This window comes from Coptis chinensis, chromosome 7 (genome assembly GCF_015680905.1).
Source record: "Coptis chinensis isolate HL-2020 chromosome 7, ASM1568090v1, whole genome shotgun sequence".
Taxonomy (NCBI): domain Eukaryota; kingdom Viridiplantae; phylum Streptophyta; class Magnoliopsida; order Ranunculales; family Ranunculaceae; genus Coptis; species Coptis chinensis.
In genome coordinates, this window is record NC_141462.1 from 90,028,523 (window position 1) to 90,045,807 (window position 17,285).

The following is a 17,285-nucleotide window of genomic DNA, read 5'->3' on the forward strand; positions in this document are numbered from 1 at the left end:
CGGCCATTGTTTTTGATACTTAGACTTTTGACAATATGCCTAATACCAATATTTCTGCTAATACCAGGACTTTATGTGCCTGATAACAACACGTCTGTCGTTAACAGGGCTTTTGGCGATATGCCTAATATCAATACGTCTATTGATACTAGGATTTTTTGACAATATGCATGGTACCAGCATTTCTGTCGATAACATGACTTTATGTGCCTGGTATCTTCCATTGTTTCTGATACCAGGACTTTTTGACAATATGCCTGATCCCAACATTTCTGCCGATAACAGGACTTTATGTGCCTGGTATCTGCCATTGTTTTTGATACCAGGACTTTCTGACAATATACCTGATACCAACATTTTCGTCGATGCGGGGACTTTTATATGCACGGTATCGCCATTGTTTTTGATACCAGGACTTTTTGACAATATGCCTGATACCAACATTTCTGCCGATAACAGGACTTTATGTGCCTAGTATCTGCCATTATTTCTGATACCAGGACTTTTTGACAATATGCCTGATACCAACATTTTTGCCAATAACAGGACTTTATGTGCCTGGTATCTACAATTGTTTCTGATACCAGGATTTTTGACAATATGTCTGATACCAACATTTTTGTCGATAACATGACTTTCATACAAAATATTATAACATCATTGCATTATGAATCCAAAACTTTTATTATCATGAATATTCTTGCTACATAGCTCATTCCTTTAATAAAGTTGAAAAATACATTATTGATAAAATACCTTCAGATTTTTTACATTTTGAGGTTTTGGAAGTAAATCTCCATCAGCATTCTTCAAATAATATGCTCCGTTTATTCCCACCTTGTGTACAATATAGGACCCCTCCCAATTTGCTGATAATTTTCCAACCATTTTCTCTTTTGTCGCTTGAGTGACTTCTTTCAGTACTAAGTCGCCTTCTTGGAAACTTCTTCCTCTGACTTTCTTATTCAATGCTTTCCTTAACTATCTGTGGTAACAATCAAGCTGAATTCTTGCTTGCTCCCATTTTTCCTCTAAGTTTAAGATCTCTGCATGCATCCCTTGTTCATTCAACCCTTTTTCCACAAGAAATGTTCTAGTTGTAGATAATACCATCTCAACTGGAGTTACTGCTTCCATCCCATAGGCCAGAGTAAATGACGACTCTCCTGTAGCAACTATCGGAGTTGTTCTGTATGCCCATAACACACTATTTAACTCCTCAACCCATAAGAGCCTTTCTTGTCCTCTAACTTCTTTTTGATATTATCCATAATAGTCTTATTTGTCGCCTCAGCTTGCCCATTCCCCTGAGCATAATAAGATGTCGATGTGAAATGCTTGATCTTATATGATTCTAGGAAATCTCGTACATTGCTTCCAATGAAGTGAGGATCATTATCTGATATGATAGCAAATGGTAAACCATATCGACATACCACTCTCTCAAACAAAAATCCGATAATATCTTGTTCTTTGATATGTTGTAAAGCTATAGCCTCTACCCATTTAGTAAAGTAATCAGTCACAACAAGCATGAATCTTTTCTTGCCTCTCCCAGGTATCAAAGGTCCAACAATGTCCACCCCCCATAAAGCAAACGGCCATGGGTTTGATACGCAATGCAATTCCTCTGCTGGAACATGAATTGCATAACCATGTTTCTGACACTTAGTGCATCTCTTTGCATATCGAATACAATCCCTTCGCATTTGTGGCCAGAAATATCCTTGCCTTGTTATCTTGTTAGCCAAGGATCTTCCTGCTGAATGATTTCCGCACTCTCCTTCATGTATCTCTGCAATGATTTGATTAGCTTCGGCCGCCGATATACATTTCAAATGCGGTCCCCTAGGATTTTTTCGATATAAGCCATCCTCTATTAGCATATATTTTTCAGCTCCAGATTTTACTCTTCTAGCCTCATGTTTATCTTTGGGTAACTCACCTTTGGACAAAAATAAAATATAACTGCTTAACCATGACTCCCCCAGCGTATCTATCTCCATAATCTCAGGGTGCTTTATATCGATACTTGGATTCTGCTGGACACCCACTTGCAATATACGTCCTTCTGTATTTTCCAGCATAGCAGTGAAATATGCCAAAACATCTGCATGTCAGTTTTCTCCTCGATCGAGGTGTTGAAATTTGATTCTGCTGAAATTCTAAAGCTTCTTTCTGATGAAGTTCAAATAATCAATCATATTATCGTATTTAGTTGAATACCCTCCAATGATTTGGCTTACCACTAGCTGAGAATCACTGAATACAGATAATTCCTTGACATTTAACGACGTGGCCATTTCCAATCCTGTAATCAATGCCTCATATTCTGCTTTGTTATTAGACGCGTGGAATCCTAAGGTAACTGCTGATTCCAATCTCTGATTGTCTGGTGTTATCAAAACCGCTCCGATACCACATCCCTTTTGACTTGATGACCCATCGACAAAACGTCTCCACCAATTTGTACCAGCCCATGGATCATTCTCATCCATCACATCATCGGGTTCTTTCAATTGTAAATTACTATCTTTTTCAATATCCCAATTTTCATCTTCAGCGGGAAAATCTGCTAGAAAATCCGCTAATACTTGGCTCTTTTCTGAAACCCTATTCCGATACTCAATTCCAAATTCATCTATAAGAACTGACCACTTTGCCATTCTCCCTGACTTGGTTGTTTTGGCTAAAGTATGTTTTAATTGAAGATTTGTCATAACAATGACTGAATGGGCTTGAAAATAAGGCTTCAACCTTTGAGTGGAATAAAGAAGAGCTAATGCATATTTTTCCAACATCGAATATCAAGTTTCAGCCTCCAGCATGGTTTTAGATTGAAAATAAACAGGTCGCTTAGCCCCATTTTCCACTTTTACTAATACCGAGCTAATAGCAAAATCCAATACTACTAAATATAAAAATAAAGTATCACCTTCCTCTGGCTTTATCAAAGTTGGCACTTCTTGGAGATACTTCTTTAAATCTTAGAAAGCCTCTTCACATTCTTCCTCCCATATGAACTTTGTATTCTTCTTCAGTAATTTGAATAAAGGCTTGCATCGGTCAGAAGTTCTTGGTATGAACCTATTTAAAGCCGCAATTCTTCCTATTAGCTTCTGTATCTGCTTCCTAGTACTCGGAGAAGGCATCTGCTGAATAGCTCAAATTTGGTATGGATTCACATATATTCCTCTTTTTGTGACTATATACCCCATAAATTTCTCTAAACTGACCCCGAAAGTACATTTCTCTGGGTATCCTAAAGACTGTATTGAGGTCTTTAACATGATCTTCTATTTTTTTTTTTATTTGATTACCATATCATCGATATAGACTTCCACAATCTGTTTAATCAAATGCCTAAACATTTTCTCCACCAATTGCTGATACGTTGCTCCAACATTTTTTTTAGCCCAAACAACATTCAAACAAAACAGTAAAGACCTCATTCCACAACGAACACTGTTTTTAACTGATCTAACACTGCCATGACAACTTGAAAATATCCTGAATACCCATCACAAAAACTCAGCAACTCAAAACCCGCTGTTCTATCGACCAATTCATCAATCCTGGGCATCGGATAATAATCTTTCGGACACTCTTTGTTAACATCAGTAAAATCCACACAGATCCTAACCTTGCCATTCTTTTTTGGGATGACAATAATATTTGCCACCCATTCTGAGTTATCAATTTCCTTGATAATTCTACATTCCAACATCCTTTTTATCTCATTTTGCACCGCATTTGCATATATCGGCAGAACTTTCCTATGCTTTTGATGCATAGGAACTGCTCCTTCTCGCATATTCAACTTATGAGAACATATAAGAGGGTCAATACCTGAAAGATCTGCCATCGACCAATTAAGCGAATACATCTTTATTTGTTCTTAAGAAATCTACCACATCTTGTTTGACCCCCGCACTCAGCTTTGTTCCGATAAAAGTGAAACAACTTTCATCATTTTGACCGATATTAAATTTTTGTACCTCCTCCATCGTTTTGCTTGGAACCACTTCCATCTCTGTCTTCATCTCTGATGTAAATCTAAAATCCTGACGATGCTTCATGGTATTGGATTTTAGTAATAAATCTTCTGCTAATTGCTATTTGGTGTCTTCCGAGACGCCCCCAGTATCTATTTTCTTCTCTTTCATCATACCTTCCACAGTAACAAAATTGCATTTCTCAGATTCTGACTGATTACCTCGTTTCTCATGTGGTCCAAAAACAGTCGAAAATCTGATAACCTGATAAAAAGTACTGGGAACCGCCCTCATAGCATGTATCCATTTTCTTCCCGATATAGCATTATGATCCGAGTGATCTTTGATGACTATAAACTTAGTCATTATTGTTTGTGGACCTGCCCTTACTGGCAATTTTATTTCTCCAGCTGGTCTAGTTGAAGTTCCATTAAAGCCATACAAATTAAACTGCGGTTCCTTCAGATGCGACTCATCAAATCCGATACCTGTATATGCTTTCCAAAACAGAATATTGATTGAACTTCCGCAATCCACCAATATTTTCTGTACATCATAGCTAGATATCCCTAATGTAATTAACAATGCATTATCATGAAGTAACATTACTTTTGACAAATCATTGGGAACAAACATAATAGCTCCAGGTATGCTTGCCGCCATTAATGATGGGTTCACTGGTATCGGCTCTATGTTCACTTCTAGCACTTCCTTTACTGTCGATATCTTTCGTATTTTATCCCTTATAATCTTCTTCTGTGGATAACTCCTTTGTATATTATATTGATCACTCCTAAAGGCTTATCATTCACCATAGCTGTTACTTCTGGTCGAGCATCTGCTCTGAACTCACGAAGCTTCCCCTCTCGCATTAATCTGTCTACCTTTCTGAGCAACTGTAAACATTTATTGGTTTTATGATTTTTCACCTTATGGAAATTACAGAAAGGTTTATCTGCTATTTCTCTAAGCTTGTGAATCGGATGCTGGAAATAAGGTTCTTTTCCCACCCTCCTTAAGATATCCTCCACTGTTGTATTAATGGCGATATAATTGCTGGGGTCCAACTCTTCTTTCAGCGACCTTTCAAACCTCTTTTTCTGTGATGGTTGGTTCTCCACCTTTACATAAGAATCTACCGTCTTCCTCTTATCAAACTTATTGTAGTTATCCTCTTGAGTATACTTACTTGATTCCGATACCTGTAATACTGACTGATTCGATGCTGCCATAATTCCCTCCTCAACTTGCACATCTTTTTCAGTCTTATCATACAACTCTCTCAGAGTTTTGATCTCTTTCCGAAGCATATACTTGTGCATGTCAGAACTTGGAATAAGTCCTATCTGAAACGTCATTACTGCTGTCATTTCCGATTGATCTAAATGCTCCACTAACCGTGCCTCCGCCTTGAAGCAAGATAAGAAAGTTTTTAAAGATTTCTTCTTTTCTTGCTTAAGCTGGAACAATACTGACACCTGCTTCGGTTTGACTCGCTGATGACCATAATTTGACAAAAACTTCTCTTCAATCTCCCGATAACATGATATCGATCCTTCCGGTAGATAACAAAACCACTTCAATGCTTTCCCCTTCAGGCTTGTAGAGAAAGATTTACATAATAACGAATCCAGATAAACCGTACCTTTGTATATCGAAAATTGATACCGATATCCGAATAAATGGTCCATCGGATCTGACGTCCCATCATATTGAGTGAACTTCGGAAGTTTGAACTTTGGTGGAATGGGCATCATCTCGACGCTCTAGTGTATCGGATTTCTATTGACATCGTCCGCCAGTTTCCTTATTGAAGCAGTAGTCTTTTCAAGAAGCTGGTTTTGCATCATCTCCTGTATCATCTCTTTAGTGATGGGTTGTGGTATCGGCATTTCAAGTATCGGTGAAGCTTCTGTAGTTCTTTCATGTTTTTTCGATGCTTTTTCCACAAAATGACTTCCTGATTTTGAACTACATTCCTCTTCCTCGTCTCCCTGGATATCCTTTACAACCACACTCGGACTCCTCTTCTTCATCTCTTGGTTTTCCTTTAGTAATATCGCATTTTGCTGTTCCACTTCCCTCAACCCTTTCAAAATTTCTTGAATTGAAGCGTCACCTTCCATGTTCTCCTCCTGGTATCACCGACTCCCAGAAGCTCTTGTATTTCTTGTTTGCGATTGATTATCGTTATCCACTCGTTTGCTGTTTGTTTTCTTTCTTGGAGCCATTATGATTCAAAGCTCATTGTATTACTCACCTTTTCTCACTTTTCTGTTCTTCAAACAAATAACAAAATTATGGATTCTATATCGAAGAAGAAGAAAACTTCAAATTTTCTTGTTCTCGATCCATGAGGACACCAATGTGATGTCTAGGAACACCTCTTGATTGTTCTAAGATCACACAATCTAAATGAACATAATGAATGAATTAATGAATGAACAACATAAATGGAGAAGATGAATTGAATCTATGTGTTATTGACTTGCAATAACAGTTTACAATATCTCTCTCTCTCTCTCGGTTTCTCTCTCCTCTTTGCAATGATTTTTTTTTTATTATCAACTAATGAATTTTCTTTTGCTCTTCTAGTCTTTATATAGTATCCTGATTTAGCTTTGACCCATCCAATTTCTGACACGTGTCTCTTGTATTCTTCTTTCTCTTTTCCGCTCAATACCTGCTAATGTCTGCAAATGTTTGAACATAACCACGAAATATACCGAAATATTGACTCTTATATCAATATTTCAAGTTTTAAAATATCAGTTATAATATCTCTAGACACGATATTTGCCCACTACATATATTTCACATAACCGACAATGTTGGAGTTTGGTATATTCATAATCACAAAATCTCGAAATTGAAAAGCAAAAGAACGGGTAACTCGTCGACAGCAGGGTTCGAACCTGCGCGGGCAAAGCCCAACAGATTTCAAGTCTGTCTCCTTAACCACTCGGACATATCGACGGATATGTTGGAAGAACATAAATATTTAATTTATTACCTGTTATACACGAATAGGTCATAAAAGATATAAAGACATTTAGTCTATTTTGTGCTCACAGATTGCAGCATAGGTAATACCTAAAAGTTTTTGTTCTTTTACATGCACAAAATATCTTCTCATCATAATCCAAAACTCAGACCGATGTTGTTCCCTGTTGGACTGGTGGTGCAAATATCAAAAGCCATGTCGCTTTGATGAGTATTCCGAAAATATCAAGGAGTCAAGGACAACACAATTTTCACCGTTCGTAACTCATAGCACATTAGCACGAATGCACAATTGGTATCCCATTTGCGGGCACTACAATGACTTTAGCACCAGCTACGGAATCTGGCTAACTCGTACCGACTACCGAACCAGTCTCAAAGGAGATTGCGAGGTTTCAAAACAACCAATAGCAATTGGCCACCAATTGCCAGGTTATCGAAAAAAACAGGTTGGCACACTAAAAATGAGGCTAGCCCTCAGGATGGTGACAAACCTCGGTATATGCTACCAGCATCTCGTCTTATCCTTCACTCCCAAGTCCCAATCCTTCTCTCCTTTAAATATATAAACTCTCCCTCCCTGCGCATTCTACCTTAACCATGCTAGCATTTCACTAACTTTACGCATGGCGCGTACAATTCCTATCCTACACCAGCACTACTACTTTCTCCCCACTTCCATTCCCTTTATTTCTCTGAGACCACTTCACTTCCAAAAAACAAAAACATCCCTCCCCTCCTTTTCTCCCCTCTCCTCCTCTCCATTCAATGGAATTACTCCACGTGTATCAACAGCCGAAATCGAATACGCACCCGTACCCGAAGATTTCGATATCCAAAAACAAATCCAACGGTTACGAAATCTCAAAACCAAAATCTCGGATTCCAAAAACTTGGAAGAAAAGATACGTGTCCTCGAAACAGAACCAAGAGTGAAGACATTTATGAAAAAGAAAAGGGTATTAAAGTCATTAAAATTGGAACAACGTTATGAATTGTTCTTGTTAAATTGTTTAATTGCAGCTGGACAAGAACATGTTCTACTTAATTATAATGATGACGTGGAATTCAAAGATGATGATTTGAAAACAAGTTCGTTAAGGAGTGCTTTGTATAGTTTAGCTGAAATGATTGAAAATTGGGATGGAGTTAGTGATGAGAAAGAAAAAATGGAGCCATTCAATAAGCTTTTGAGTAATTTGCGCGATATCGACCACTTTTATGATTGCATTGGTGGAATTATCGGGTGAGTTCTAGTGTTTTACTACATTATATAACCAAAACTAATCTGCATTTGGAAAATAACTACAATAAGCTTCAAATTTTTTACTGTAATGAAAAAACAAAAACGAAAAGCATTTTAGGCAATAATAATATATCTAAATTCTTACCAGATGCTTGAATTACATGGAGGAACAGTGATTTCAATAATGTTGTACTTGCTCATGATCAAGTCCGAGATTCGAGAGCTTAATTTCTGTTTCAGATTCAAAAGGAACTTATTCCTTGGTTGATTTCTTTCCAAACTAATGTTGGTCATTGCTAGAGTGTATATTCTAGAGCACTTTGAAGCATGTAGATAAATTCAGTATTATATACAAGTTGATATCTGTCAACGGTCACATTTGATGTTCGCTACAAACTATATCTGTAGCATCAAGTAGTTGGTAATTTTTATGAGTCAGAGTTTGACACTTGCATCAGTGTCCATGCTCTTATCCAATTTGCGATAAAAGATCTTCAATGCACTGAATCTACTGCAAGTCTGCAACTATTTGTAAAACATTTCAAATTCATTCCATTTGCCCTCCCTTAATTCTCTATAGATGTTCAATGCAGATATCAGATAAAAGTGTTGGAGCTCCTTTCTCCGTCAATATCTGAAAGCCAAGGATTAAATTGGTCCGCTCACATGGAAGAGTCAATGAAACGACAAATCCAAGATATTCATGTTCCTAGTGTATTAGATCTTTCTCAAAATACAGACTACGCATCTCAAGCAGCACTATGGGGAATTGAGGTTAGCTTAATTAACATGTATCTTAACAACTAAAGTTAGGAAATTGTGAGATTAATGATCAAAGCTTACTTTCATTTTCCAATAATGTTGGATGATTTTGGAAGAATCAATCAAGATTTCTTTGTTACAGGGTTTACCAGAACTTGGTGAAATATATCCTCTCGGGGGGTCTGGGGATAGGCTTGGCTTGGTTGATGCCGTCACAGGTGAATGTCTTCCCACTGCAATGCTTCCTTATTGCGGGCGGACTTTATTAGAAGGCCTTATAAGAGATCTTCAGGTATAAGAAATCTGGAAGTCGAGACAGTAACATCTATTCATTTTCTTTGATGCTTTATAGAAGATGAGACAATGAAGTGATTGGCATTGGTTGGCGTTTTGCTGGAATATATAGTGATTGATGAACTTCTTTTGCTATTGGCAGGCAAGAGAGTTTCTGTACTTCAACATCCATGGAAAGCAGTGCATCACCCCCGTTGCAATCATGACAAGTTCAGCAAAGAACAACCACGAGCGTATCACATCATTGTGTGAAGCAGTTGGATGGTTTGGAAGAGGTCGTTCGAATTTTATACTTTTTGAACAGGTTTCATATCGCAGGATGTGCCATTCCTTTTTGTACATTTTATTTTCATGTCTCGTGATCATATTAACATAATTGTGATCTCAGTAGTCTGTTTACTTGGCAGCCTCTTGTTCCAGCTGTTAGTGCAGAAGATGGCCAGTGGTTGGTTAGCAAACAATTCACTCCAGTGTGCAAACCCGGAGGACATGGTGTGATATGGAAACTTGCATATGATAAAGGTGTTTTCCAGTGGTTCTATGGTCATGGAAGAAAGGGTGCAACTGTCCGCCAAGTCAGGTGCCTATAAAATTTGTGTTTGTAATTGATGTTTTTTCTTCCCACTTGTCCCTGAACTTTTACGTATCAACTAATTGGAAGAACTAGCACCGAAATGATAGATTGTTGTGTTTTGTAGCAACGTTGTGGCTGCCACTGATTTCACTCTTTTAGCATTGGCAGGGATCGGTCTCAAGAACAGGAAGGTATTGGTCATAATGAACAAATTCATTCCTGATATTCTTGCTTTGCTACCATGATCGAACCTCAAACCCTCTTTGGTCGAGATACCTTTTTTTTCTTTTTATTTTTTCCCCTTATAGTAGGATTCATCAGTATTGTTGTTTTTGTTTTTTAAATTGGATCTTTTAGTATTACCCCCCCTACTAGATGAGCCAATTAGGATTTACCCCAACTAGATGGGGAAATTAGGGTCTCCCCCCTGAATACACACAAAAAAAAAGTCAACTTAGGTTGACCGTGTTTTTTTGTGTGTACTCAAGGGGGAGACCCTAATTTCTCCATCTAGTTGGGGGAAATCCTAATTGGCTCATCTAGTAGGGGGGTAATACTAGTTAACCCTTTTAAATTTTACTTTTTCCCCGCTGTCCCCTCTGTCTAACATTTCATATTGCAGAAGCTAGGGTTTGCATCTTGCAAGAGGAAGGTTGGGGCTACAGAAGGTATCAATGTCCTCATTGAGAGAAAAAGAATAGATGGAGACTGGGAATATGGCTTATCCTGTATCGAATATACTGAGTTTGATAAGTATGGTATCACTACTGGACCTACTTCTTATCATAGGTACAACAATAATTATAACTAGTCTTTCAGTTTCCCTTGCTTATTGACTACTGAACTTTGAGAACAGCTTTGAATTATATGGTAACATCGTTTAAGCTTGGTCTAGAAGACATAGAAGTCTTGCATATGGTTTTTCGGTTTTCCCACATACAACAAGCATAAAGACATCACAAGGTTAGATTAGTTGAGCCTGCTAATCTTCTAAGCACTGTGATACTCAACCACCGCCAAACTTTTTATGGAATCAGTCCATGTATAATAAAATGTTTGGTTGTAATTAGCTAATTTATGTAGATAATATGTTTCAGTAGTAATCAAAATAGATCTTGGGTGGTTGACATGCTAAAGTTTCATGTAGTCATGTTTTGACAGTCCAGCTCCTTGCAGTGAATCTATCTTAATCCTACCTTTGTAAACTGAAATGATTATTTGTAGAATATGTCCATTTATTTACTTATACTTTTTCATCAGTATATAACCAAAGAAAAGCATTTTTACTAAGTGCTACTTGTCAACCTTTTTGGGTGGGGTTCTAGGGTTGTGGAAATTTGATTAATAAAACTACACTCCAGATCATTGACACAGTTAGAAACTTTAGACTTAAACATTTATTTGTGGTGTATGATCTCCACCCATTTTTTTTGTGTATGATCTCCTCACCTTATAGATCTTCACCTAAGTTAATTTGATACAGATACGGGTGTCCGTATCCGACATGGATACAAAGCGTCTAACACGGAGAAATATAAATATACAATATGTGTCCGACACGAATTATTTTTCAAAAAATGGCATGTGCATGTAACATAGGTCTTCACTTAGAGAATCAGCCTATTCAGTATTTTCAAACCATACCATATTAAAGGTTAAAATGAAATGGGCAGATTTATTTAAATTGCAAACATAATTTGATGGGAGTATATTTGGCTTCTCTTTTGTGGAGGTAATGTATCTAGCTAGGAAATCAACTGCCACAAATTGTCAGACCAAATCTAAAATTTCTCATTGTACCAAAGTGTTATGAGTTAAACAGTGAGTCCAATTTCCAAAAGTCCCCTGAATCCCCACCCTACAGGCGATATTGTGCTACATTCTCTTACCTTGTGACAGATTATGTAACTTTGAAACAAAATGATAAATAACCTAAGTAAACTGACCACTGCTCAGTATAGGAGGGTCAAAGGTGTCTTATGCAAAATGCATTCATGTTTAGAGTAAAACAATCATTTCAGAGTAACACAGCTACTATAGTAATTTAGGCCGTTCTTGTAGTTACAAGTTCACAGTACTAGGACTCACCTTTCCATGGTTAAAGTCTTTGCTTTGCTTTTATGACTTAAACTCAGTTTGCCCTACATTCTATTGTTATCGAGTTTTATGCCTTGTCAAATGCATTTATGTGGCTTATGGCTAATATATTGACTTGCTGAAAGTTTATTTGCTGTTAAAGTCTGCAGGCAGAATTCCCTGCCAATACAAATATTCTCTATATTGATTTAGCTTCAGCAGAGAAGGTTGGATCCAGTAAAAGTGCCACCTGTTTACCAGGAATGGTGCTAAACCTGAAAAAGCCTATCGTATACGTAGACCATTTTGGGATTCAGCACAGGTAATCATTTTCTTTTATAAACTCCACTCCATGTCTTGTTTTGTACATAGCAATCTAATACTTTTCCTAAGAACTTTATATTTTGAACAGCATGTCATATTGATTAAGTGATCTTAAGATCTTGAATAATTGGTAAGTTTTGTGCAGTTCTTACATAATAGGCTTGACAACAAAACCCACCAGCAGTGTAAATAGTTAAGTCACCTGAACTAGTGGTAAAGGTTAGGAAAGGAAATACTGTTTGTGATTTTGTAATGCCTCAGCCTGTTACAGAATCAATGTCTATTTTGACTGTTCTGTATTTTGGCAGTTATGTGGTAATAGATGTACAAAATAGGTCGCTATGTTTAGCTCTCATGGGTGTATTTTCTGTTACTCCTCAATGCATTTCAAAATTGGGTCACTATGATGGGTAATTGGTAAAATATCTGTGGTCAAGACGAGATGTTCTGTATTACATATTCAACTCTTTCTAGTCATGTCCCAGAGCAAAACTTACCTAAGAAGATTGTACTTCTTTGCTACAAAAGTCAACATCAAGTCCACAGATGTGACTATGGCACTGCTAATGTCTTTCTTCTAACGATATTGTTGTGTGCTTGTGTGTTGTGTACTTGTGTGGTATAACACATTACTTGATGTTTGTTAAGTTGTTATATGATTTGAACACAAGAATTGGTCATTCCTGGTTCTGTCTAACTTAGCTCGCTCATTTGTATAATGTATATCTTTTGGGGCCATATATATTATTCACTGATATATGTAGAAGTTGACCCTACGCATATGTTGACCTGACATAGTGGAGGTATAGTACTGATTGTATAAAACATTTCATATTCTTGAAGGTTGAATCAGAATCGATTATTTCTGTTTGGCAGTGTCCCTGGTGGAAGGCTGGAATGCACAATGCAAAATATTGCAGATAACTTTCTGAATAGATATCCGTCTCGACATTATGATGTTGTAGAAGGTATACTGGTGTTTTGTCTTCTCTTAGCGCACTTTCTCGATATGGAGTGCACGTTCTTTATTTCTGTTTCTGTAGCTTTTCTTTACTTTTACTAAGAGACGCCTATCATTCTTACGAAAAGAACGAATTGTTGACAGATACGCTGGATAGCTTTATAGTGTGCAACGAAAGAAAAAAGGTTACATCATCTGCAAAAAGGAAAAGAACACTTGCAAATAAATCTCTACGCCAGGTTTATATGTGTATACCTTTTATAGTTTCTTTCGCATGCCTTGATTAATTAACAAAAAGAAAGAGAAACTGTATCTATAAAAAGCCTCATCCAATGTGACTCTCCACCTAATCTGATTTGTTAGTCATATTTTGGGACATCAAACTAAAGCCAATTTACAATGAGTGGACACAGCCCATTGAACTTATGAATTACGACCGGACTATACATCTCAACACTCCCCCTCAGGTGTGGCGTGACTTGAGACAAGTACATGGATTATAATGAGTGACGTGGAGAAAATGGATCGTTGGGCCATACGCAGAAGCCTGTTCTCATACCATCTTAAATTCGGAGAATCCAACTCAAAACCAATTGGCAGTGAGTGGAGCGGCCCCAGGAACTTACATAGTTTGACACAAGACTCAAAATTCTCATTGTAGAACTATATAGCTCAACAGTGTGGTACCACATCTGGGGATTTTGGAACCAATCGAGAATGAGGCAACTGCAGTTGGGGTGGTGTGAGCCGCACAACGACTTGATTTACTAGAGGTCACAGCTAGTTTTCAAGTGATTTAGATTTTAGAGTGTCAAGAATCTTGCATTGTGAGTCCCTATTATAGTAGAGAAAGTTTCTTACTTTCCACAACTCTTGCTAGCCTATACAGCAATTTAGCATGAAATGGGTAAGATATTTTTTTGTCCGAAGGAGCTCCATTCATATAAGGGTATTAGAGAAAAGATTATTGATGGTTAGGAATGAAAGGATTTGAGGCCTTGTAGAGGGCTGTCTCTTGGAGGAATCTTAAATAGGATTTCATTGTTTCGTTGTATCGACAAAGAAGCTTCTACTTATGCTGTTACAGTCGTTACAGCTGTGTGGTATCTCTGCAAATTTAGCAAAAGTTTTCTGGTTAGGTTAGAACTAAAAATAAGATGATTCAATGGCTTTGGCTGTCTTGGGAGGTGGTCCTACCACCAAACCCCTCGAGGAAGATGCAAATTCATTTAGAACATTATTATCAAGTTGTGACACAACTACACAAGTATTGACGGTATTTAGTTATACACTACTTTGAAAGAGAGTTTGGTGGTGGAACCGCCTAAGACAACCAAAGTCCTCGAATCACTTTATATATCCTTCAATCAACTTATTTTATTTGTAGGGATACCAAGCACAGTCTATATTCTTAGAGATCCAACTTTCAACTTCTATGAATTTGTGTATCATCTTATATGGTTACTAGTGTAGACTTGATTAAGGACCTCACACTGCCACTTACAAGTTCTTACTTTGCCTGCAGACTCCAGATGGTTCACTGTTGGATATCATAAGAAATGCCTCTGATCTACTTTCTCAGTGTGATATTAAAATTCCCAAGGTATATTCTCTTAAAGTAGTTCCCCTGGGGTTTAAAACTGTGTGCTAAGCCTCTTTCTAGTTAACTTGGTATACTTTCGTTCATTGTCTCTTTTGACATTTTAAATGATTACGAAGGGACTTACTTTGACTTGTTTACGCCTATTCCTTGCAAAGCCGCTAAAACATCATTGCCTTTTCCTTGTGATGATCAGATTGAAGATAACGACAGATACTCCCATTCGGGTCCACCTTTTCTCATACTTCTTCATCCTGCTCTAGGCCCACTTTGGGAGGTTACTAAACAAAAGGTACCTGTACAATATAAAATATTGTCAGCTCTTGGTTCAAGGATAAGAAGGGTGGTGTTCTTATTTGAAAGAAGTTACCTTGATATTATGTTTGTAGTTGGAAAAGTCTTCACTTTGACCCAATATTCGACGAACATAATTTTAAGCATAAGTAATGAAATACTAGAGTTTATGATATTTGAAGGAAATAGTAATTTTGGTAGATAATTTGTGGGAACATGCTAGCAGGTGTGCGAACACTATTAGTTGCTCAGATTTTCTTCATGAGCAATCTCTGCGCCCATAGTCTGTAATTGTCGGATGGTTAACGGTTTTTTCTTGATTGAAATGGATTATTTGTTCTTTGGGCCATTGACAAAATACGTATGAATTGATTAACTCTCACAGCACAAACGCTGGATAAATAGGTACTAACTCTGCCAGCATTTTTCATATTGCAGTTCTGTAGAGGTTCCATTTCAAACGGATCCGAGCTACAAATTGAGGTTGCGGAGTTCTTTTGGAGGGATGTTGAGGTAACCAACATGAAGTAGATCTCTCTTAAATCTTAATGCTCACATCATTTAGTTTTTATCCTAAAATTGCGTAGCACTGAATTCGGTTTGAGTTCAGCTTGATGGAAGCTTGATCATACTTGCTGAAAATGTTATGGGCTCAACCGGAATTAATGAAAATGATGAACCCATATTGCAATATGGACACAGGTAACTCGTTGGCACATTTGTTTATTTTTATTAATTTGACTTTTTGGATATTTGGCACCGTTCTTGAACATTATCATCTCAGTGGATGCTCATAGTAACTATTTGTTTTAGGTGTGGAAGATGTAAATTACGGAATGTCAAAATTTTGAATAAAGGGATTGATTGGAGTTCTGCTGACAATTGTTATTGGAAGCATGATGTTCAGAGAGTTGAGGCAGTCAAGGTTGTACTTCATGGAAATGCCGAATTTGAGGCAACAGATGTAGTCTTACAGGTCAGAAATGCACACGACTGCTTATGCATAATCTTTAGTATAAATCTATAAACAGGATGACTATATGAGAAAAGCAAAGATTTACTTTCATACATAATCAATATTTTAAATTAACATGAAAAATTACTGTTCTAGAGTTCAAAACCATCAAGAGATAGATCTCGTTAAGCCTTAATTCTAGTGGAATGGCATGGGAGTCATCCAAGTCTTCCGGACAGACTCAATGACAATAAGCCAACTCAGAAAACTAGAATTAGATAGTTGCAATTGTTTAATATGTTTTTATATTTATCAAGTCTTCTGATCATGTCAGTTTATCTTTTGACATATGTTAGGTGGCATATTGGGATGGAGGATCTCTTATTTTTCTCCATCTACACATTGTCCTGACATTCTTTTAAACGTGAATCTTTGTATAGTTGTATCCTATGCCTGGGTCATTGGATAATTTTGCAGATTTCTTCTGTGGATATGTTGCGAAGTGCTAATTATTATTATTTTGTTTTTCAAATACAGGGAAATCATGTGTTTGTAGTTCCAAATGGCCACAAAATGCTAATAACTGCAGGAAATCCAGGTTCCTATTCTAAATTTCAGTAACAGTGCAGCTTTATTTATCTTTGTAGCTCTATGTAACTTTATTTGCATTAATGTTCATGAACGATTCAGATATGTCGATTAAGGTGAACGCATTAGAACAACATATGATGGACAGTGGAAGCTGGTTCTGGAAGTACAAGTTAAAAGGCACACATATTCACCTGGAAATGGTTGAGTTGTAGATTCTTACTAGACCTCCTAATAATCTTATATTATGTGAATCATGGTTCACATGATGTTAAGCTTAACCCACATCTTCAGCTTGTTCCATCTCTGATTGGTTAAACCGAAGTTAAACCTCTCAAATGGTGTATATCCATTTTTTCCTTCTTTGTAAAGTTAGAGCATTGTAGAAGGATCACCTCTTGTAAAACATCCTCCCATTGCTCATGTAATCTATGTCATATTTGTTCATCCGATTGGTAATAAAATGAGTCTTTGTTTGAAATAACACACTTTGCCTCATATCTTTATATTATAATTCAATCTAGCGCTGTTACAAACTAAAATTTCTGAATGGTACAGACACAGTGGTGCTTATCTCCCAATATCGAACCACTTGAGTTAATAATTCAACGGG

The 17,285-nt window shown here is 37.1% G+C and overlaps 4 protein-coding genes and 1 non-coding gene across 6 annotated transcripts; 1 reads left to right on the forward strand and 4 right to left on the reverse strand.

Annotated features, from left to right (window-relative positions):
- Positions 1 to 2,165: 2,165 nt before the first annotated feature.
- On the reverse strand, positions 2,166 to 2,666 carry LOC147489853 (uncharacterized). Its single transcript, XM_086574746.1, has one exon. It carries the CDS (start codon positions 2,664 to 2,666, stop codon positions 2,166 to 2,168), a length of 501 nt encoding a protein of 166 aa, XP_086430872.1.
- Positions 2,667 to 4,115: 1,449 nt separating this feature from the next.
- On the reverse strand, positions 4,116 to 4,658 carry LOC147489854 (uncharacterized). The gene has a single exon (XM_086574747.1). The coding sequence runs from the start codon at positions 4,656 to 4,658 to the stop codon at positions 4,116 to 4,118; it is 543 nt and encodes a 180-aa protein (XP_086430873.1).
- An 80-nt stretch (positions 4,659 to 4,738) lies between these two features.
- LOC147489855 (uncharacterized) lies at positions 4,739 to 5,752 on the reverse strand. The gene has a single exon (XM_086574748.1). It carries the CDS (start codon positions 5,750 to 5,752, stop codon positions 4,739 to 4,741), a length of 1,014 nt encoding a protein of 337 aa, XP_086430874.1.
- Positions 5,753 to 6,889: 1,137 nt separating this feature from the next.
- Positions 6,890 to 6,971, reverse strand: TRNAS-UGA (transfer RNA serine (anticodon UGA)). The gene has a single exon. It is a non-coding gene; the product is annotated as a tRNA-Ser (tRNA).
- A 559-nt stretch (positions 6,972 to 7,530) lies between these two features.
- Positions 7,531 to 17,156, forward strand: UGP3 (UDP-glucose pyrophosphorylase 3). 2 transcript variants are annotated; one of them, XM_086570087.1, is made up of 17 exons: positions 7,531 to 8,244; positions 8,838 to 9,018; positions 9,149 to 9,298; positions 9,443 to 9,604; positions 9,708 to 9,880; positions 9,999 to 10,065; positions 10,497 to 10,663; positions 12,114 to 12,272; positions 13,118 to 13,242; positions 13,380 to 13,474; positions 14,761 to 14,838; positions 15,032 to 15,127; positions 15,568 to 15,642; positions 15,740 to 15,831; positions 15,943 to 16,105; positions 16,622 to 16,682; positions 16,775 to 17,156. In XM_086570087.1, exons 1-17 carry the CDS (start codon positions 7,625 to 7,627, stop codon positions 16,885 to 16,887), a joined length of 2,577 nt encoding a protein of 858 aa, XP_086426213.1. In that variant the 5' UTR covers positions 7,531 to 7,624; the 3' UTR covers positions 16,888 to 17,156. The 2 variants fall into 2 exon arrangements, with proteins under 2 accessions (XP_086426213.1, XP_086426214.1); XM_086570088.1 differs by having other exon boundaries at positions 7,532 to 8,244; positions 13,151 to 13,242.
- Positions 17,157 to 17,285: the final 129 nt, after the last annotated feature.